This window comes from Lonchura striata, chromosome 9 (genome assembly GCF_046129695.1).
Source record: "Lonchura striata isolate bLonStr1 chromosome 9, bLonStr1.mat, whole genome shotgun sequence".
NCBI lineage: Eukaryota > Metazoa > Chordata > Aves > Passeriformes > Estrildidae > Lonchura > Lonchura striata.
Genome location: NC_134611.1, coordinates 8,791,415 through 8,812,826, shown reverse-complemented (window position 1 = coordinate 8,812,826; position 21,412 = coordinate 8,791,415). Strand labels below are relative to the sequence as shown.

The 21,412-nt window shown below is 53.9% G+C and overlaps 2 protein-coding genes and 1 non-coding gene across 5 annotated transcripts; all 3 read left to right on the top strand.

Annotated features, from left to right (window-relative positions):
* Window positions 1-3,094: 3,094 nt before the first annotated feature.
* On the top strand, window positions 3,095-15,277 carry TMEM61 (transmembrane protein 61). 3 transcript variants are annotated; one of them, XM_077785339.1, is made up of 4 exons: window positions 8,382-8,406; window positions 8,898-9,317; window positions 11,360-11,763; window positions 14,189-15,277. In XM_077785339.1, exons 2-4 carry the CDS (start codon window positions 9,294-9,296, stop codon window positions 14,472-14,474), a joined length of 714 nt encoding a protein of 237 aa, XP_077641465.1. In that variant the 5' UTR covers window positions 8,382-8,406; window positions 8,898-9,293; the 3' UTR covers window positions 14,475-15,277. The 3 variants fall into 3 exon arrangements, with proteins under 3 accessions (XP_021398635.3, XP_077641465.1, XP_077641466.1); XM_021542960.3 differs by lacking the exons at window positions 8,382-8,406; window positions 8,898-9,317 and adding an exon at window positions 3,095-3,242; XM_077785340.1 differs by lacking the exon at window positions 8,382-8,406 and having other exon boundaries at window positions 8,773-9,317.
* A 735-nt stretch (window positions 15,278-16,012) lies between these two features.
* Window positions 16,013-18,828, top strand: BSND (barttin CLCNK type accessory subunit beta). The gene is made up of 4 exons (XM_077785338.1): window positions 16,013-16,189; window positions 17,202-17,281; window positions 17,600-17,833; window positions 18,543-18,828. The coding sequence occupies exons 1-4, from the start codon at window positions 16,013-16,015 to the stop codon at window positions 18,826-18,828; spliced, it is 777 nt and encodes a 258-aa protein (XP_077641464.1).
* A 2,242-nt stretch (window positions 18,829-21,070) lies between these two features.
* TRNAG-CCC (transfer RNA glycine (anticodon CCC)) lies at window positions 21,071-21,141 on the top strand. Its single transcript has one exon. It is a non-coding gene; the product is annotated as a tRNA-Gly (tRNA).
* Window positions 21,142-21,412: the final 271 nt, after the last annotated feature.

Here is a 21,412-nt window from a genome sequence, read left to right as displayed (position 1 = left end):
CTGCATCAGGAGGAAAGGTCAGCTGCTGGTCAGCACGTTCACAGAGCCACCAAAAAACCCCCAGTGCTGCAGAATGTACTAGAGCTTTCGTGTATTCTCTGTGATGTGCATTAAATCCAGCTTTACAATTGCCTCTGAAGGGATACCCTGTCTGGGATTTATAAAAAGAATCACTTGTCAAAACAGAGAGCCAGCCTGGGAAAGGAATTCAGCCCTCCCTTCACTGTCACTGTCACCAGGGTAGTGACAATGCTCTGTGGTGGAAATGAAATGGCTGTGGCATGGCAGTGGGTGTGGAGAGGTGGTTACTGAAGAACTTGGGGTTCCAGCACTCAAACTACAGGCTGAGGGAGGTCACACTCCTCTGGGTGAGCAGCGGGGACAGTGAGCTCATGGCAACCATCAGTTGGCTTTACAGCCATGAGAGTGAGGAGGAGAAGTGGGTGAAGAAGGTGTGATGCTCCCCTGTCTCCTTCTGTCGGTGAGATCCTGGGGACACCAACTGTGCTGGGCATCAGAAATGAGCTGCAGTCACTGAAAGGCAATACATGCATTATTCCAGACTCATGGCAACATGGACACAAGTGCCAGTGGCTTCCAGGATGCTCAGGGTGAACTCTGCCACAAAGGCACTCCCCACAGCTGGTGGGGAGCAACTGCAGGGTACTCTCTCCCCCCACTTGCCCCTGGAATCTTCTTGCTTGGAGTGGTAAATGCTGTGGGAACATGCAGGAATCATTTGGTGATGGTGAAGGCTTGCCAATGTCACCAGAGGAAAGCACTACAAGTTGTTTTTCTGTACAGGCCAAATTTTTCTCCCATTTTCAGCTCCCAGAAAACCTGCCTGTGTGTTTAGCCTCCCAGTACTAGATGTAGTTGCAGGCCCTTTTACTCCAAATAAAGCTAAGGCTTGCACTGCCTTGGCTGTGGCCATTCTCTCTGTCTGGTGCTGTCACTCTATCACCTGTCTGCTTTCATTTATTTCAACATTTTAAACATTTCATGGGCCCACTCCCATATAATGTAAACTGATAAAACTCCAGGCCATGCTCCAAAAACATCATTGCAACTGTAGGATCTCTCCCTTTGGGTTTACTTACTGATGCCAAAGAAAAATAGGAAAGCTGTGAGGAAAGCGAAAAAAAAAGGAAAAGGATGGCTGGAAAAAAAGTGTTTAAGATGTTGGTTATGTAAGAGCTGTATAGCTGTTAAAGTTACCTTGCATATTCTTTTAATAAATGAAGAAATTGCAGCCAGATAGTTTAATAATTAAGGGTGACAAAAATATACCATTGTTCCAATAATAAGGAACTGTATTGGTCTTACTGAAGATAAATGGAGGCGTATTTAATGTGGTTCAGTGCTATGCTGATAGACTACAAATGTCCTTTTTTTTTTTTTTCACTAGAAAACTCAGTATGAAATCAGGTCGAAAGCTGATTGCCAGTATTTGTTCCCTCCATGTTGCTCAGCTCCTTTCAACAGCAGATGTGCCTTGGAAGCGACTCCCACGTGTATGGAAGTGAGCAGAAGGAAGCTGGAGGCTTTGAGAAGAGGTTCCTGCCCCTTTCTGTGGAGAAGAACAAGATGTGCTCCCATGTGTGGATCATCTCATGGAGATACAGAACGATTTTCAGGCTGAGGATTGGAGGAACTGACTGGTCCTCAGCTCTGCAAATCAGTGGCTGGAAGAGGTGTCTGCACCAAAGGTGATGAGGATGTGATTGCTCAGTTTCCTTTAACACAGGAAATTTCTGTAGAATCCAGCTTGGCAGACTTGGTTGCAGCCATACCTAGTAAAATGAGTCAGCAATTTCAGTACCTTCTAACACAACCAAACCACAATTTTTTTTGTACTTCCAGTAAGCATCAAAATATGATTGCTGCAGCACCCTGTCCATAGGGAAGAGTGGTCTTTTAATACCCACTCACAAAAACCCTGTGACTCACAAATAAATCTGAGAATGGGTAAATGCACTGATCCTGCCCCCAGCTCATGGTAAACTCCAGGTGCACTTCCAAGCCCCTCATGTGCTGAGCTGCAGACTCAGCTACTTTCTGTCTCCTCCTGCCCTCTCCATCCTTGGCAAGGCCCATTTTCTTTTTAACAGATTGCTTAAGGAAAACATTGAGAAATCAGCCAACAATAAACCACTGTCATCCCAGAGCAGCTAATTACCATTATCTATGGTATCAGCCCAGAGTCTGTAATAAGCTCTGAACTTTTATTGCACTGAGATGTCTGCTTAAATCCAGGCTAATGAAAGTTATAGGGCTGGGATGGATTTCCCTCATGCTGGAACTGGCAGAGGGAATCAGGACAGGAGAGTTTCATCCCTGTGTGAAACAATCAAGAGCTGATACTTCTCTGGCACAGGAGAATTGCCAGGGGAGGAAAACTGCACCTTTTCAAATAAGATGGGTAGACAAAGAAAAGGACAGGATACATTTTGGGGAGACAGATTAACTCTCTGTATCCTGGGTGGCTTCCCAGGGAGGTTGAGCAGGGAAGCCTGTGTTCTCCATGTGGGATGGCAGGTCTCTGTCTCAGGGATGCTGCTCATGGGTGCTTTCTGTGAGGTCCTGTCGCAGCCTGAGGTGCTGATCTAAGTCAGCTGCATATGGTAGATGGAGACCTCTCTTTTCAGTCTGAAGGTAACTAACTTAGGCAATGTCTTCCAGCAGTTTCTTCCCATGCATCTTTGCAAATGCCTGTTACTCACATTCACATCCCCCACTTTCTTCCAAGTCAGTACTGAATCAGTTTTTCTCTTACAGACTGAGGGAGCAACCTGCTCATAAACCTCCATAGGAGAAATCTCCTGCTGGTGCTGCTCCTTTCAGGCAGAAATCAGGAGAACATCATCAGGAGAACATCAGGAGCGGGGTCTCCTCAGAGCCTCACACCACAGAGCTAACCAGTGCGAGGCAAATTCCCCACTGAGGGAGCTGTGGCACTGGAGATGAGTGTTGATATCCGCTGACTCTTTTAATGCCACTACAGAGAAGCTGCAGCCTGTTATTTCCCAAACTCACCTCCTGTCAGTTCTTGCAGAGTTCCAAATTATCTTCAGTTACCTAGAAACCTGTGTAAGGAGATGTAAATGTTCTGGGTTAAAGCAAGGCAAGCTGTGCGGGTAGGAATCACAGAGCTCTTACTGGGTCAACAGCAGATGTTGCAGATGAGCTGTGAAGAAAGCAGACAGGCTTTTGGGCACAGCAGGGCACCAAAGGCATCCCAGGTGAGTATTTCACTGAATTAGAAGGGAATTCCTTACAGGTATCTTGTACAGACTCTTGATGTCAGTGTGCATGCAAGTGTGCGTCTGCTGCATCAAATGTCCTGGGAATGCTGCTCTCCTGGATCCTTAAGTACTTTAGATTTGGAAGGAAGTTAGGCCTGTAGGTAAGTTACTTTTGTGATATAGTAAATCCTCTATGAATCCTTTGCTGTATTGTTTGGCTTAACTGACAACATAAGTTAAATCTCTTAGGTTTAAGTGCTGTTAAGTTTAAGTGCTGTTTATTGAAGAACTGCTGTGCCTTTAGGATATATTCCTTTTTATCCTTACTGTCTCCTGTCGTTTTGTCTCCCCCTCCCCAGCCCAGCCTTCACATAGATAATGTTGTGTTTCTATCAGTTTGGATTGATTGACATTGGATTTTTTGTTTGCTTTTTTTCCTCTCTGTGCTTTAACCTTTAATAACTAATAGAGTGAACCTTGCCAACAAATTTCGTTGTGCTGCTGCTTTTATATTAAATCTGTTTTTGCTGATACCTTAGCTGGTGATTCTTTAAGAAACCTTGTAACCCTCCTCCTCTCAGCCATTCCTTGTGTCTCTCCCCAGGCTGTCATGCTTCCAACAAGATGTTTGCAAGGTTTGCTGGCAGCATTTTAATCCTCAGCCACCTCCCAGCACAGCACACTGATGTGAACAAGTGCTTGTGGGCAGCCCAATGCCAAGGCAGGCAGTGGGATAATGCAGGGGCACTGGGAAAGGAAAACAGCTGTGGAACATCTGGGACAGATGTGTGTTGGACACCAAGGGCTTCACATGTGGTGGCAACCAGAAGAGCTAGATGGCTGCTCCACCCTTTTTCTCTAAAATTTATAATTAATGCTGCTTTGAGCTTCTCTTTTGCATTTTTGGGCTGAAAAATAAACAAAGCCCAACCCAATCCCTGCTCCCTGGAGAGCTCTGTAATGGCTGCATGCAGCAGACATGAAGAAGCACCAGGTCTTGGGGATGTCAGCATAACTGTAGTTCATCTCACACCTCATGCTGAGTTCACTGGGAAGCAAATTTAGCCAGTTTTGTGTTTAATCAAAGTTCTTGCTGCTCCTTTGAACATCAGCATTTGGAATCAAGGATACACAGGAGCTCAGATATCTGATGTGTGGAGTAAAGCAAGCAGCTGCTGTGTTTCAGCAGCCAGGGCATGTCTCCATAGCTCTCTCTGCTCAAGTGTGATAGATGTGACTGACATCAGGCTTGACTGAGGAGCCTACAGGGCTGGAAATCAATGTTTCCTCACTGCAGCTCACACTCCAGCAGAGCTGCAGCAGCTGTGGCATGTAAAACACGCTGCATGGTGGGTTACCCACGTGTAACACAACCGTGCTGCCTCTTCATGGAGAAAGAAAGAAGCTCAGACACGGGGCTTCCCTGAAGCAAAAATCTCCAGGAGCTCAGGAAAGGTTTTGTCTGCCTAAAGGCTGAGCTGAGGCATCAGGATTTAACTATTTTCTTCCCCCAGCCCTTGTTGGGCAAATTTCAAATCCTTTTCAGATTTTGTTGGAAAGCTCCTAAAAAGTTCCTTCTGTCCTCATCTGCAACACAGACATTTCTCTTATGGAAACCCAAAGCTTTATCATACCCATTTCTCTACACAACAGCCCCAAGAGGAGGTGGCACCTCAGCCAGGTGCTCCTGTACAGACACAAGTCTCAGAGAAGGAGCTGGAGGAATTTGAGAGCATTGCTTGTCCATAAAGCCCTCTGTGGATGATGCTATCTGTACTTTCAAAGTCCCTTTCCAAAACTTTCCACCACAGCTGTTCTCCTCAGTGTGGTGCAGATTTACAGGCTGTTGGTTGGCACATCATTACAGCTGAGTAAGCAAAATTTAAGCTTTAAAACACTCAGAGGTTTTGGGTCTAGTGGCTTGCTAGATGATGGACATAGCTAGTGGAGGAACCACAAGAGAAACTGATATTAAACAACTTCATACACATCTTGTTCTCCTGTTATAATTCAAACTCAGTAAAGCCATTGGAACTTAATAATAAGATATATTACAAAGTAAATATTATGGTATGAAAAGGACTTTGGCATTCAATAAAGTCTTGGGTCAAAAACACAGCTGATCTGAAGGAGGAATACTTCTAGGTGAACTAGCCAAAAAATCCACACACCACTTTGAGGTCAGGGGGCTGATCTCCTTTCACATCCAAATGCTTGGCATTTCCTGATGGAGACCACAAAGGAGGGCTCCCAAACCCTCCAGCTGCCCATGCAGCAAGACCTCCACAGGGAGATCCATGTCCAGCTGCAGGTTCAACCCCAAAGGACACCAGTGAATGTTGCCTCATGTGAAGATGTAGGGCAAATATTTTCAAAGCTCGGGTTTGCTGACTGGATTAAGTAGGAGTGCCTGAGCCAGTATATCAACTTGCACGACTAATTAGGCATTTTAAGAAGATGCAAATTAAGGCAAAGATAAACAGCAGGAGATTTCTCCTTTGCTTTCCACGTGCTGGATGCCAGAACTCTCTCCCATCTGCACATCCTCATGGCATCCTCATGCTGCAGCCCCTTGTCAGCCTGGCAGGCTGCACCCAGAGTCTGGGAAAACATGAGGTGTGCCAGCCTCTGGGAATGGCTTCTCCATGGATCTGGACAACATGGACACCTCATGCCTGCAGAGATGTGACCCCTGAAGACACATCAGTGGATCTTTTGCGACTCTGTCACAGGGGATGTGACTAGAGGTTCTTGCTGGGGGCAGCTGGGCATGGGGTGAGTGTCCTCTGTGCCAAATCACTGATGGACACCTGTGGCCTGGCCCAGGTGCCATAAATGAGGATTCTGTCAGGGAGCCTGTGCTCTGGACTTGGTGCATCCAAATTCATTCTTGGCTTGCACACCGACACCCCTAATGAAAAAGCTGGCTTATTTATCTTGATTATACAGGGAAATGTACTATTTTACATGTGATTTGCTGCAGCAGCAAAATTAGGTGAACAATGAATCAAAAAGCAGCATTTTTTTGTGCCAGCAGTGTTGCTCAGGCTCAGCATCCTTACCTGGGGGAGGCAATTACTGGAACAATCTCCTTCCCCGTTCCTCCTTTGTTCTTGTTCTTGCAGGGGCTGTAACTGTCTTTTATATCTCCTTGTTTTCTCCACTGCAGTTTCACCATACATGGGATGTTTCACATATTTTGCACAGATATTCTGTCTTTATTCTGGAGAAGCCTTTTCCCTGTGCCCCATATTGCAGCACCTTCTCCACCTGCAGGAAAGTTCTTAGAGGGGTAAAATGCATTTTGGCCAAGGTGCTGGTAAGCAGACAGAGGTGCTGGTACCACTGACCACTTCCAGCCTCTACCTTGTGGTGGAATATTTGCCCAGACCCCTGGGCAAGGCAGAAGGTTATGGATGGCTATGGGGCTGAAAAACCAGTGTGCTGGCACAAAGCCATCTCACTCTGCAGCCCTGTGCTGGGAATAGCATGGAGCCATGCACTGACACCACCTTAAAGTGCTTCAGATGCTGTTTGACAATCACATTTCAGGTAAGGAACAGAAAAAGTTGTCTTATTGTCCTTTGATAGGGTGACTGCTGATTCACAGTGCCTCCACATCACTAAGTGCTGGCCTTGGGGACTTCTGCCCCATGCTCCTCTAGGATGGAGACCCAACCTGCTGCAGGGCCACTCCTGTGTGAACCAGCCCCCTGTGTGCCTCAGTTTGCCATTTGTGACACTCCACAGTGGCTACAGGTAAATGGAGCTCTACACCCACACGTTCTCAGGTGGGCTAAGTGACTTCTAATCATGTATGAAGCAGATAGGAATTCCACAGTGGGGCTTTGCATCAGTCCCTGTGGCATGCGCAGGTAAACCTTGAGCTGGTTTTGAGCTGGTGAGATGAGAAGCTCCAAGCAGTGCGGGAACAGCAGCCCAGGGTATCCATAGAAATGGCTCTGCCTGCCAGTGATGCTCAGCTGTAGCCCAAGGGCAGCGTGGTGCATCTGTGGATGTGTGGATGTGAGAGTTGAACAGCCATAGCACAGCACGGTACAGCAGCTCTTGATCAAATCTCCCTCCAGCTCCGTGATGAGGAATTGTGCCTGGATCCAGATGCTGTCATACCGACCATCCTGAAATTCAGATCACAGCACCCTCAGCTTGTTTAATATCCAGATGTCCTGAGTGCTGCAGGGTAATGGTTTTAAACTAAAAAAACCAAGTTGACTTATATTAGCTATAAAGAAATATTTTTTTTACAGTGAAGTTGATGAAACACTGGCACGGAGAGGTGGTGAATGCCCTATTCCTGGAAACATTGAAGGCCAGGTGATATGGGGCTCTGAGCAGCCTGATCTAGTGGAAGATCAGGTTGCAGGGGGGTTGGACTACATGGCCCTTAAAAAGTCGTTCCAAACCCTAACCGTTCTATTCCACGAATAAGGAAAAGGGACAATACTAGCGCTTGACACAGAGGTGAGGAGGACCGAAGTGGTCACAGAGCAAGGCTGGGGCAGAGACGCTGCTGTGCGCACACAGGACCGCAGCGATGTCCCAGCCGCAGGGGACCCTGCCGGGCTCTGCATCCTGAACTCCCGCCCCGACGGGACGGGAACGGGCTGCGGGGAGCCGGGAGCCGCCGTGCCGTGCCGTGCCGTGCCGTGCCGTGCCGGGAAGGAGCGGCGGTCCCTGCCCGCCCCGAGCCGCCGCCGCCCCCCGCCCGCCCCCGGCCCCGCCCGCCCCGCGGGCCGGGCTCGGCGGAGCCGCCTCGGCCGGAGCGCGGCTGCCGGCGCGGTGAGTACGGGGGGACCGGGAGCGGGGGACACGGGCACCCCCGGCCGGGCGGACAGAGCCCGCGGGGCCGGGCAGCGCCGGAGAGGGGACGCGGGGCGCTGAGGGGACGCCGGGGCTCTGCTCTGTCCTCGGGAGGCTGAGCGCGCCGGAGTTCTTGGGAGCTCTTCCAAAGCATCGCTGTTACTTTGCTTTGAGTGGGGGCCAAACGCTCCGTGGTGATTAGCACAACAAAATAGCGATTTTGGATGGAGGCAGGAAGGGATCTCCCTAAAGACACGCTCACGCTTTGTTTGGTGCATCTCTGCCCGCCGTTCTGCTGTGATTAAAAAAAGGTCTCCAGCCCCGTACGGAAGGACGGTCTGTAAGTGCCGTGGAGGGACGGGTGTGGAGGTGGATTTCTGCTTGATGGCGGTGGGAGAGGTTCAAAACTCTTTTCTCTTCCCGTGTTGCTTGAAAAGAGCGTTTTTCTGAGTAATGCTTAGTAGACCCTATGAATCACCATCTGCATAACTTTATATGGGGGCTGCTATTCTCAGCGGCTCACTGGAACTATGTAAACTATCAACATTATCTGTTTGTACATGCAACGTGCAAATCTATTCCCCGGAAAACTATTTCAGAGCAGGTCAGAGAAGGAGACAGGGCAGAACAAAATGTCAGGGGCGCTCGGAAAGTGGGGAAAGGCATTGGAGAGCCGACAATTGCTGTGGCTCCGTGAAAACGTGTGCTGGGAATGCTCATGGGGAGGGAGAACTGCTGTGCAGATGCTGAGAGCCCCGGGAGAGGCTGCGGGAGCCTCGGGTCCTGCCCCAGCCTCGCACCTCGCTCCCTGCTCCTTCACTCTTCTTCCAGCGCTTGGTGTGCTGAGAAAACACCGCGAGTCTTTCGGAGAGGCTCAGGAGAGCTGTGGCAGCCCCAGAAGGGGCTTGGCAAGGGGACGGCGCGGTGGCATTGTCACCCAGCGGTGGCAGTGCCACCAGCGCGGGGGAGCTCCCCGCGCTGCGCTGGGCTCGTCAAGAGACAGAAGAGTTTATTCTTTCGAGCTGTCAATCCATCTCCTCCCAGAGGCTTCTCCATCGGAGGCTTCTCCACCTTCCCTCCGCCTCCTCCTCGTTGCCAGCTCTCCCAGATGTGCTCAGTGCTGGAGGCTGCAAAATTCCCCGTGCCCAGGCAGGGGAATCACAGCATCTCCTAAATCTTACCTGGGAATTCAGAGCGTCTCCCAAACCTCACCAGACTGACCCCAGAATGAGGAGAGTGTTTGTGCAGGAGGTGAGCATTTAAACTCTTGGTGCAGGTTCAGTCCAGTGTTTCAGTTTGGAGTGCCCTGACATTTCCACGCAGCTGGATTGAGAGCTTTGCTGTAGGAGTTTTTTTGGGTGACTTTTTTTTTTTTTTTTTTTCTGCTAAACAATACGCTGAAATTTCTACTTGAAAAGAGGCTGCATTCACAGGTCAGTGGCGTTCTTGTTCTCTCCTGAGCATCTCCTGCTGCAAGGCAACCTGAGTCCAGCTCTTCTGCTGTGTCCTGTTCATGTTCAGTGGTGGTTTGGGGATGCTGATCCCTGACAGCATCTGATACCATCTCCAACAGTCTCTGCTCCATCCCAGCTCAGCCAAGCCCCTGCCATTCAGGAGGGAGCATCCAAACATGCCCCCCATAACAGAGGGAAGCTCTGCCTTTTCTCAGCCCAGGAGCATGACTGCCTGCCCAGCAGGTGGCCACAGCTGATGACCACTGGCCACAGCCAGCCCAGGTGGCATTTTGGGCTTGTGACCCTGGGACAAAAGCTGGAGTGAGCTGTTGGGACTCCCACTCCTTCAGCTGTCCTAAATCTCACTTCTCATCAGATTCCTTCATTAAATGTCGGTTAGATCAGATAGTGTTTCTTTCAGTACAAGGTAATTTGGTTTTCCATTTAGTGGGCCCATCTGATAAATACCAGCTTGAAATAATATAATTCCACCTGACCTTGATGGCAACGAGTCCATGCTGGACTTCTGCTCCCTGCCTGGCTCTGGCTCTGCACTTCCAGATCTCAGGGTACAATTTAAGACCCCTCTGTAGGAGATGAGCCCTGCCTGGAGGAGTGGAGACCAAAGCCAGCACATGATGGTCCTGTTACTGACACAGAGGCACAGTGATGAAGGCAAAGGTGACAGCTAAGTGGGTCATCCATCTGTCCACCAACCTCTGCTGGAGCTCCTCCCCTGTCCTGGCAGCTCATGTGCAGCTCTCTGCTGGCACTGCCACCATGACAAACCTTGGAGTCACCCAGGACTGAATCTCTTTGGGGGTGTTAGTGCTTAATTCCCACATGGTCCAAAGCTTTTTGTCCACTGAGAAGTGGGAGCTGAACCTGCATCTTCCTGCTGGGCAGGGAGCAGAGGGCATGGGAGGGACCACTCTGCCTCCCTGGTTAGTTGGTTAGGTGGGAGCTGGGGATGCACAAGCTGAGGGAGCAGATGTTTGCTGTTTGCTGAAGAAAGCAATGGGGACTGAGATCAGCAACCGTTTCTCCCTCCCCAAGTTTTCCAGCACCAAGGAATCTCTCTGCATGTGACATATAGCTGAGAAGGGACACCCAGCAAGAATATGTGGCATTACTTCACCTGTTTGGTTGTCAAACCAACCCCAAACCACCCCGATAGGGAGGGTGAAGATGCTAATAACACCTGCAGGATCAATCTTGACAGGAACTTGAGAACATTTGCACTGGAGCTGACCCAGGCAAGCAAAGTTCTGTGTGCCAAACTTCATGTGGATAAAGATTGAGAAGATTTTTCCAATGTCATCGGTTCTGGAGGAGAAAACAGGCACACTGAGATACACTGATAATTTGGAAGTGATGACATCTTAAATTTATGTTCCTCTCCCCGACCTCTTCCATAAGCCATGCTTAGAAAACCCAGAAAACCCAACTGGCATTACTCCAAGTCTGGGAGGAAGTTTGGAATAAAACCCAAAGCCAAGAGCTATGAAAGTGCCTGGAGCTGGGGTGTCCATCCTGCCTTTGTGCTGCTCCTTGAAAACTGGGATGTTTTTACCAGGCTGTTGGGAAGTTTATGGGTCCAACCTGGTGCTGACTTTGCTCTTCCCAAGGGCTTCCCATCTGAGATGGAAATGCAATTTCCACCTTTTGATGGAATTGTTATCCACCAAATGGATGGAAATGCCCCTTTTGATGGATAACAATAATGGCTAAAGGGGCTGCAAGCCCCGAGGACCTCCTCACTCAGTCTTCCATGAGCTTCTCCCGCAGGTCTTCCATGAGCTTGTCCCTCTCCAACCTGGCACCTTTCTTGTCTTACAGGCTCTCTCATGCCTTGCCTCGCTCTTCTCCCTTCCTAAACCCTTCTCCCGAAGGATGGCAGCCGCCTCTTTCCGCTACGGCCTGACCATCACGGGGGCCGTGCTGCTGGTGACGGGGACGCTGTGCTTTGCCTGGTGGAGCGATGGCGAGGTGGGCTCCGGCAGCGGGGCTCGCCTCCTGCCTCCCCGGGAAGCCGAGGCCGTCCCCAGCTCCTCCTCCTCCTCCAGCGCCCTGCTCCGCTCCGTCAGCTTCTTCTGCTGCGGCATCGGCGGCATCCTCCTCATCTTCGGCCTCCTGTGGTCGGTGAAGGCCAACGCCAGGGTGGTGTCCCGGCGCTACCAGTACCATTTCCCCAGGGACCTGCAGTACTTCACGGCCGAGCCCCCGGAGAAGTGGAACTGCAGGTGGGAGCCTCGTCCCTGCCAGCGCCGGGGTGGGCAGAGGTGGAGGATGGGTCTGGCTGTCACTGCTCCCAGCCTTGTTAGCTGGTGGACTCACAGAGGCAGCAACAACTCTGCTCTGTGCTCTCCTCCTGCCCCCCGAGCAATGCTCCTGCTCATTAATGTCAACCCGAGCCCCACGGTCCCCTCCGTGCCCACCCCCTCCGTGCCCACCCCCTCCGTGCCCGCTCCAGCTCTCCTTGCCCTGCAGGGCCATCACGTGCCGAGGGACACATGTCCTTAGCAGGGCCACCAAGCAGAAGAACACATTGGTTTTCTGGCAGAAGGTTTGGATGTGGGGGTGGGAGGGGAGGGTCACTCAGAGCTCCAGTCCTGGTCTGCCAGGTCTGCAATGCTCTGTAAAGATGAGAGTGTTTATAACACCCTCAATGGAAGCAAAGTCTTTCTTACAAGGGAGTTAAATGGGGGAAAAAATAAGGAAAATAATCCTTAGGATGGCATCAAGATAGAAATGTAGGCAGAAGGTCCTTTATGAAGGCCATTTCAGGGTATAGAAAGACTCCTTACCCTGCCCTGAACACAACTGCTGCTTTTGAGGTTCCCTGAATCTTCCAGTGTGAGCCTGAGATTTGCTTCCACTTTTTCATTTAAAAGGTTTTTGATAAAATATGGGGGGTTTTTTTGGAGACTGCCATGGAAGCAGGGCCAGCCAGCCCTTCCCAGTGCTGCTTTATGGGGTCACAGCAAAGATCTTGGCTCCAGCATAAATCGGGCTCTGGGGAACAGCAGCACTAAGAGAAACTCTTCAGAACATTAAACCATAAAAACACTGTTGGAGTGGGAGGCACATTCCTGGCTCTCCAGGGGTTTCAGTGCCCATCTCTGGGTATCTGTAAGCTTGTGAACAGGTCTGGGTATCTGGGGCTGAGGTTCCTTGTCCCAGGGAGGGACTTTGCTGTGCCCCTGTGGGGAATATCCCTTTCCCTGAGCTCCCAGCTCCCCTGCTGGATGGGATGCAGCACCCTGGCAGTGCTGGTGCTGCAGCAGCTCCTCCAGCCCCAGCAAAGCATCCTGTGCTGGGATAAATCCCCCTCTCCACATTTCCAAGGTGGCATTCCTGTGCAAGCTGAGGCTGGCAAAATCCCTGGCAGAGAAGCCTGGGGCAGTGTGTCTGGGACAGAGATCTGCCAGGGTCAGGATGGAGGCATCTCTGTGGAGCACATGGCTTTTCCTTTGGACCCCCTGTGCCCTCCCATGCCTGCTGCCTCCCCAGCACACTGGGCTGGGTTTCACCTGCAATGATGAGTTGCTTTCAGAGCACCCCAGCTTTGGGGCTGCACCGTGCTGTAGGGTGCAAGCAAGGCCATGTGCAGAGGGCAAAGGTTGTCAGAGCTTTTAACTGTACACAAGCTGTGTTTGCTCAGGAAACCTCTGCTGGAAGTGGCACCAGGCTTGGCCAGAGCAGGGAGGGCTCTGGCTGGCATGGGAGTGGGGTGTGACCATGGTGACCTGGGGTGCCTGGTGCTTGTCCAGGTTCTTGTGCCAAACTGCTCTCTCAGCTGTCAGCAGCCTCTGTTCTTCAAGGGCTGAATTAGGGCTTAGGCATGATGAGGATGCTCTCCTGCCCATGGCACCCTCTTGCAAAACCTCTTGGATGCCAGGAAGCAGCTGGCGCAGTCACCCCGTGGCACATGACACCTCAGCAAAACCTGCCCATGTACTGTCCCCAGTACCAGTGTTAATTGTGCTCAGAGATGCTGCAGACAATGGGGTTGAGGGGATGTTGGGATGCTCCAGCTAATGGGGCACTGGGATGCTCCAGCTGGGTGCTGGGATGTTCCAGTTGGGTGCTGGGATGCTCCAGGGGTGCTGGGATGTTCCAGGGTGCTGGGATGTTTCAGGGTGCTGGGATGCTCCAGTTGGGTGCTGGGATGCTCCAGCCGGATGCTGGGATGTTTCAGGGTGCTGGGATGCTCCAGTTGGGTGCTGGGATGATCCAGTTGGGTGCTGGGATGATCCAGTTGGGTGCTAGGATGTTCCAGGGGTGCTGGAATGTTCCAGGGGTGCTGGGATGCTCCAGCTAATGGGGCACTGGGATGCTCCAGCTGGGTGCTGGGATGCTCCAGCTGGGTGCTGGGATGTTCCAGGGTGCTGGGATGTTTCAGGGTGCTGGGATGCTCCAGTTGGGTGCTGGGATGCTCCAGCCGGATGCTGGGATGTTTCAGGGTGCTGGGATACTCCAGTTGGGTGCTGGGATGATCCAGTTGGGTGCTGGGATGCTCCAGTTGGGTGCTAGGATGTTCCAGGGGTGCTGGAATGTTCCAGGGGTGCTGGGATGCTCCAGGGGTGCTGGGATGTTCCAGGGGTGCTGGGATGCTCCAGCTGGGTGCTGAGATGTTGATGGCGTGCGCTTCCTCTCCCCTCGCAGCACCTGGGACTCCAGTGCCATCCCCACCTACGAAGAAGCCCTGAGCTGCAGACCTGCCCACGCTGCCCCGGCCTTTGTGCAGCCGCCGGGGAGGAAGGAGGAGCTCACGCCGCCCCTGTACCGCTACCTGGAGGAGGACGAGGGCTGGCAGGGCGGCCGGCGGCGCAGCTCCTCCGACAGCGCCTTGTTCCGCCCCAGCCCGGCCCGGCTGGACGCGGCGCAGCCCCGGGAGCCGCGGGCGATGCCGCCGCCCAGCTACGAGAACATCATCGTGCGGGGGCTCTGAGCCGGGCCAGCCCGGCCGGGACTGCGGCTCCTGCCCGGCCCCTCGGCTTCAAACTCAGCCTCTCCCTGCCGGGGCTGGGAGCAGCCTGGGCGAGCAGTGGGAAGGCTCAGCCCGGCTTTCCCGGCCGGCCGAGCGCTGCCTCCGGCGCTGGGGGACCGTGGGCTCTGCGGGAGATGTGTTCAGAGCGTCGGGGGTAGCTGGCATGTTGGAAAGCTTTCATATTTTTAATAAAACCGCGGCTGGTTTCAGAGGCTTTGCATTCCCTGCTCACCCTGGGGAGCTCCTGTCAGGCTGGGAGCTGCCCACTCAATAATAAATCTGCAGCACAGACCGAGTAATTTGGGCAGAGAAAGCCCAGCTCTGTCTCCACCATTCACTTCTCTGCCTTTGCAATGCCCCTCCAGCCCTGTCTCCATCCCTTCCACCTCGCTTCCCTGAACACCGACTCCCCACGCCTCACTTCGTTGGGTGTCAGAGATGCTCAGCGGGTCGTGCCTGTGGTCAGAGCATCCAAGTGCACTCGGTGTGTCAGGCAGCCTCCTAGAAAAGCCATCCCGAGTGGCACAGCCCCTCCCTCCCTGCCCTCCACGGCTGGGGGTGCAGCCTGGCCCAGAGGAAAGGGCAGCTGTGGCAGGGGTTGCTGCCAGTTCCTGCATCCCACCGAAATTCAGCGCTGCCCTGGGCCCCTGTGGCCCCGCAGCACTGCAGAGTGGCTCCCCAGCCACTCTGACATACTGTTTATAATACAATTATTTGTCATAAACCAGGTGTATCAAGGGAATAAAATGAGGGAATAAAACCAATACTGTCTGTCTGTTGGATGTGTGGTGGGGAGGAGATGCATTTTAACACCCCAGCTCGAACTTAAGTGTGCACAGGGCACAGGGACGCTTTGTTTTTACTCTCCCTGGGTGGACCAACCTCACTTCATCCTTTTCTGGCTTTACTTCCTACTTCACAGCCCAGCGAGGCAGTCTAAGCACTCAGCCAGAGCAAGGCAGGGTCTGTTCCAAATCCCCCAGCCTCCAAAAAGAGCCCGGAGCACTCCCTCTTTTCCAGCTGCAGCCCTGCAGCCCTTGAGAACATGCTGGGCCCTGGCATCCCCCCTTGCTGGGGCTGTGCCAGCTCTGATTTATGACCAAGTCCAGCTCCAGTGCCCAGGGCTGGGAAAATCCCAACAGCACCAGCTGGGCCGTGGGTCCCCATCCCTGCAGCCGTGCTCCCTGTTCCCCCCGTCCCTTCCCAAGGTGTGGGGTCTGGCTGAGCGTGCCTGCAGGGAAGGTTACCCGGACACGTGCCGGGTGGCTCCACTGGAGTGTGAACGGTGGGGCAGTGTTTGCATTCATTACAAACCCATTAAAAACTGGCTGGCTCAGCCCTGGGCAGGACCAGCTCAACGTGCAGCTGATCCTCAGCTCCTGGCAGCCTCTGGAAAGAGAAACCACTCCTCTCCTTACGCCGCAGGTGTGTTCAGCAGGCAGCAGCCCAGGTGAACGACTTCCCAAAATCTCTCCTGCTGCCTCCCCCACCCGGAGCCCATGGCAGAGGAGAAGACCTTCCGCTATGGGTTCATCATCCTGGGCTTCTTCCTGGTGATGCTGGGGATGTTCATCATGAGCGTGGAAAAGCCCCAGTACTACATCACCTTCTGCGTCCTGGGTGTGCTGCTCGTAGCCGTGGGCATCACATGGAGCATGTGCCAGTGCTACCCAAAGGTAAGATCCTTCCTGCTGCTGAGCACTCTGCGGGGCTCAGCTGGGTTTGGGGGGCTTTGGCAGCTGTGGACGTGCAGCCTCAGGCTGTGCCTCAGTTTCCCCAGGGGAAGCCAGCTGCAGCAATCTGGAAGGGGAATTGTTTTGTGAGGCTTGTGCCCTGCTGATGCCTGCAGGATGTGCCCTGTGTGCTTCACCCCCTGAGCCTGGGGCTCTGCTTTCAAAGAGGCAGCAGGGAATAATCCCAAGGAAATAAACTTGTGTTCATCTCTCCCACGCAGCCCCTTCCTTGGGGTCCAGGGCTTGGCAGGCTCCCAGGACTGCCAGGAAGGGACTGTGGTGGCCCTGGAGGTTGGAGGGTCCTGGATCCCTGAGCCCAGCCCTGCCCTGGCAGTCTCCTTGGCAGAGGGCACGGCCGGCACGGAGCACAGCCACGCGTCCCTGCCCTGGGAAACGGGGCTGGCAGAAAAGGGCTTTTTCCAAGGAGAGGGCATCTGTAGGACTGATCTGGGCACTGCTGGGTGGCCTGTCAACAACCTGGCTGCCCTCCAAATTGTGGGGGAGCCACCTCAGGATCCAGGACTGGCTGGGGCCTCTGAGAGCAGCTGTGTTCTCTGGGACTGGGGTGGAGCAGAAACCAGCAGCACTCAAAGCCGAGCTCAGCCCCAGCTGGGAGGGAGATGTGGCTTTGCCACCATGCTTGAAGCTCAAGGATGGGACACCCTCAGTGGTCCCTGACCTCTTGACCTCCTGTGTGGGCCTTGGGACTCCCTCTGGGCTTGGGGACATGTGTGACTCCACAGGGGAGAGGCACTGAGAGCAGGGCTTTGCTGGATTCATTCATTCTTCTCTGATTTCCCTCAAAAAAGCCATTTCCAAGGAACACATCCAAATACGGTGGGAAAAGACCCCAAACCCAGCTGAAGGGACACTCTCGCCCCTTTCCCACTGTGAGGCCCGAGGGTCTCCATGATGCCCAGCACAGCCCCTGGGCTCTGCTCTCTTTTCCCCCCAGATAACCTTCATCCCTGCGGACCTCGAGGCCGAGCGGTTCCTGGACCACAAACCCATGGTGCTGCCACAGAAGGACACCGGGTGGGTCCCACAGCAGTGGTGTGTGTGCCCTGAGGGCAGGGTCTGGCACTGCAGCACGAAATGCCAAGCAGGGGTCAGGCTGGGAGAGGCAAAGGCTGCCTGAGCCCCTCCCAGGGCTGTGCCCGAGTGATGTAGAACATCCAGTGGTGTTCCTGCAGGCATCCCCTGGCTCTGCTGCTGGTGTGGGCAGTGACATGGCCTTGATGGCCTCTAAAGCCACTCCCTCAGGTGATGGAGCCCTGTGTGCATGTGCTTGAGCATCTCCCAGCTCCACAGGGTCCGGGTCTGCTCAGCACCCTGTTATCCCTTTGCCTGCAGCTCGATTGCCCCCTGCCCCAACCGAGAGGCCAGCAGCACCTACGAGAAGAGCCTGCCGTCCTACGAGCAGATTCAGAGGCAGGGGCTCAGCTCGGTGCCAGCCCCAGGCACGGCACAGCCCAGACCCTGCAGCTGCTCCCAGCCAGCCCTGCAAGCCAGAGCAGAGATCCACCGGGAGCTGGGAGAGCCCCTCCAGCAGCCGGCACCTCGCCTGGAAACCGCAGCAGGCAGCTGGTACGTGGGGCCTGCGGGATTGGGGTGAAAATGGGGGGACCAGACCCCCAGTATTGGGGGAGGGAGAGGGTGCAGAGGGGTTTTTGCTGCTCTCACAACACCGAGCCTCCACACCCTTGGCCCCGCTGAATGGTGGGATGGTGTCTCAACCCACGAGGATCCTCTGAGCCAAATTATTTCCCCGGAGGAAATGTAGATGGCCTTTGGTTGTAATTTGCATTTTGATGTTTGCATTTTGCTTTTATTTCATTTTATCAATACAAACGATGTCCCTCACAAGAATATCACCAAAGTTCCTGCTCAGACTTTGATAGAAATGAGATGCACAGCACATCATCCTCAAACCAAGTGCCACATATGATGCCCAAGCATTGATTTGGGAGGTCCCAAAGGGCTCTGCAGGTGACTGGGGTCACTGTTCAGGCTCAGGGCATAGGACTTGGGCACCTGCTGAAATGTAACTACAGCTGGGATGGGTGCAATGCTTTACCATCCCAGCTGTAGATTCAGGAAATGCAAGGACAGCCACTACTTCACCCCATGGGCAGCAGGAACCTGGCAGGCAGGTATCCCCAAAAAAGCAGGCACCGAGGGCTGGGGTAGGGACAGACATCCCAGGCCCCTCCAGCCACCCAGCGAGGGGACCGGTGATGCTCCGGGGGAGGGCAGCTCCTGCCCAGCCGTGTTTGGTGTCACCCTGTCCCCGCAGCCCCGCCCGGCCAGCCCCGGGGGATGCCCCGCTGGCATCCCTGCTGGAGGAGATGGACACGCCATCGCTGGAGGGCTCCGTGCCCGGCAGCCCCACGCCACAGAGCCGCACCCTGCCCTGCTCCACCCACCCCGGCCGCCCCCCGAGCAGCTCCCCGGGGCGGGGAGAGCAGCCCCGAGCCCCCTGGAAAGGCCCCGGGAAGGAGGATGATCTCTACTACGGGCTCCAGGAGGAGCCGGATGCTCTGCTCAAGGAGAGTGATGGCCTTTCTGAGCCTGAAAACTGATTTCCTGGAAAGAATGGCCACTTGGCACGGACTCACCTCATGGAGAAGATGCACAGGTCACAGCCTGGAGGAAAGGGGGCTGTCCCCAAAAGTGCAGTGGCCCCAGGATCCTGCCTGTCCCTGTGTTGTGCTGCACCCCTTGTGCAACCCAGCCACTAAGGAGGCTGTCATTTCCCCCAGACCCAAAGGGGGAACACCCTGCTCCTGAATTTAACAGAATATGGGATAAGGCCTCTTTGCCAGAGCCATTTGGGTGGGCATAGAGAAGCTGGGCTGGGCAGGGTCTGGGCTAAATACTGTGCTTGGGAAGGGAATGGATTGGCTGTGCTGTTCGGAACAGGATCAGGTTTAGGTAGGCAAAATCTGCTCAATGCAGGTGGGTTTTGTCAGGCAGGATGTCCTCAAAGTCTTTTTCCCACTTACCCAAGCTCTGCTGAAATTAAAATTTGATCCTGAGTCTCCTGCAGCAGGCAGCCTTCATATCTCCAGGCTGGGAGAGGGGTGATGGAGGTGACAGATGGTGCTGTCCCCTGCACAAGCACCAGCTTCCAGCACTCCTGGGGGCACAAGGAGGAGGACACAGCTGAGCCAAACCCCTGGTGATGGCACTTGAGGTGGTGGCTTTGCACACTGTCTGCTGGGTCAGTGTCAACAGCTGCAGGTGGCTTTGCTGGCTCCCATCGTCCCCAAACTTCCTGTGAATAAAAAGCGTTTGCGCCAAACCATGTGGATGGGTCTCAGCCTGTTTTGTCACCACGACAGGGACAGCACAGGGGCTCTCCACAGCCTGTCCCCAGCACACAGAGATGGCAGAGCTGGTGGCAGCCACAGCCTTTGGCTGCTCAGGACTGCAGGGATCTGTGAGGCTGAGCCCCCCCCCACCCCTGGTCTGGATCAAAGCACGAGTGCATCCAACAGCACGGGGATGCTGAGAGTCCCTTGCTCTGTTTTGGGAAAGCTGGGCTGGGTCTGCCTGTGCCTGGCCCCACCAGGAACCTTGGGAGCACATGTGTGCTGGCAGAGGAGACTTCAGCAAATTCCACAGAATCACAGAACTGAGCTGGAAGAGCTTAAAACCCCTGCAATTCCAACCCCCCGGCACAAAAGCGGGGGAAAGCTGTCCCCCAGCACCCCACAGGGATGTTCTGTGCTCCCTTCCCACCCAGGGAGTGCTGGGCTGGTAAGAGGGCAGGGTGTGCAAGAAAAGGCTGTACCTGAGGTGCCACACCCCTGTGACACTCCTGCACCCTTCACTCACCTTGTGTCACCAAAGCAGCCAGGCAGAAGGGCAGGGAGCACCTACACACTTGGGGTGTTTTTATGGCCAACAGGAGGGTGGGGAATGAAGGCTCCAGTGTTGGCTAAACATTGCCACAGGGTTGTGAGATGTTCTCTAGGGGAAGCATTACCAGACTGATTGCATGGACTCAGCTCCTGCCTGTCCTTCCCAGGCTGGGGGAGTGTGGTGGCTCTGGGAATGCTGTTTGGATGGGGCCACACATCATCCGAGGGCAGAATGTCACTGTGTCACTGCTCCCGTGGAGTGTGGGAATCTGGTGGAGACACAGAAGCTTTTACCTGTAGAACCACAGAATGTTTGGGCCGGGAAAGGACCTTGAAGATCATCTTGTTCTAAGTCCCCTGCCATGGGCAGGGACACCTTCCACTAGACCAGGTTGCTCCAAGACCCGTCCTTGAATGTGTCCAAGGATGGGACATCCACAGCTTCCCTGGGAAAATTGTGACAGTCCAAAGTCCCTCCCTGCTCCCCTGTAGTCTCTGTGCTGGAAAGGGCTCTAAGGTCTCTCTGGAGCCTTCTCTTCTCCAGGCTGAACCCTCTCCCAGAATTTCTTCACAGAAGAGATCCCTACTGCATGGCTTGGCGCTCACTTTCATTTTTGGCAAAAGAAATCTGTTTTTCAGAAGCATTTCTCCAGGCATAGGCAGGGAAGGGGGCTGACAGGGGGTCTGGACCCCGTGGAACCCTTCACGCAGCTGGGTGTGCATCCCCCCATCCCCGGCCAGCATCCCAGAGCCGCAGGACTCGGCTCCCGCGCCGGCCGCGGTTAAACATTGTGGGGCCGGGACATTCCTGCATGGCATTAAGCGCCGGCAGCGGCCCCGGCTCTGGCTCAGCTTGTGCAGGGGGTTCCGGCCGCTGCCCACGCGTGTCACCGTGCGTGGGACCCCGCGGGACGGGGCCGGGCCCAGCCTTGGCGGCCCGCGGGGAGGCGGTGGCAGCGCACCAGTGGTGTAGTGGTATCATGCAAGATTCCCATTCTTGCGACCCGGGTTCGATTCCCGGCTGGTGCAACGCAGGGCTCTCCCGAGACCTCTGGGTTGAATCATTGCAATGTTTAAGATGCTTAGATATGGAGAGGTTTCCCAAAATCTATGGAGAACTTTCGTTTTACCGACGGGATGCTCCATCTGTCCCCGCGCAGGAACGGCAGCAGGGATTTAGGAGCCATTCCCCTTGTTGAGGATTTAGGAGCCATTCCCCTTGTTGAGGATTTAGAAGCCCATCCCCCTTTTGAGGATTTAGCAGCCCTTCCCCCTTTTGAGGATTTCTCTGGTGCCTCCT

Excerpts from the sequence above, each read along its gene's own strand:
- TMEM61 (XM_021542960.3), top strand. The coding sequence starts at position 3,105 with ATGTTCTGGGTTAAAGCAAGGCAAGCTGTGCGGGTAGGAATCACAGAG. Across the intron at positions 3,243-11,359 it reads GGGCACCAAAGGCATCCCAG|GCTCTCTCATGCCTTGCCTC; the intron begins GTGAGTATTTCA and ends CTTGTCTTACAG. Across the intron at positions 11,764-14,188 it reads CCGGAGAAGTGGAACTGCAG|CACCTGGGACTCCAGTGCCA; the intron begins GTGGGAGCCTCG and ends CTCCCCTCGCAG.
- BSND (XM_077785338.1), top strand. The coding sequence starts at position 16,013 with ATGGCAGAGGAGAAGACCTTCCGCTATGGGTTCATCATCCTGGGCTTC. Across the intron at positions 16,190-17,201 it reads TGTGCCAGTGCTACCCAAAG|ATAACCTTCATCCCTGCGGA; the intron begins GTAAGATCCTTC and ends TTTTCCCCCCAG. Across the intron at positions 17,834-18,542 it reads GAAACCGCAGCAGGCAGCTG|CCCCGCCCGGCCAGCCCCGG; the intron begins GTACGTGGGGCC and ends CTGTCCCCGCAG.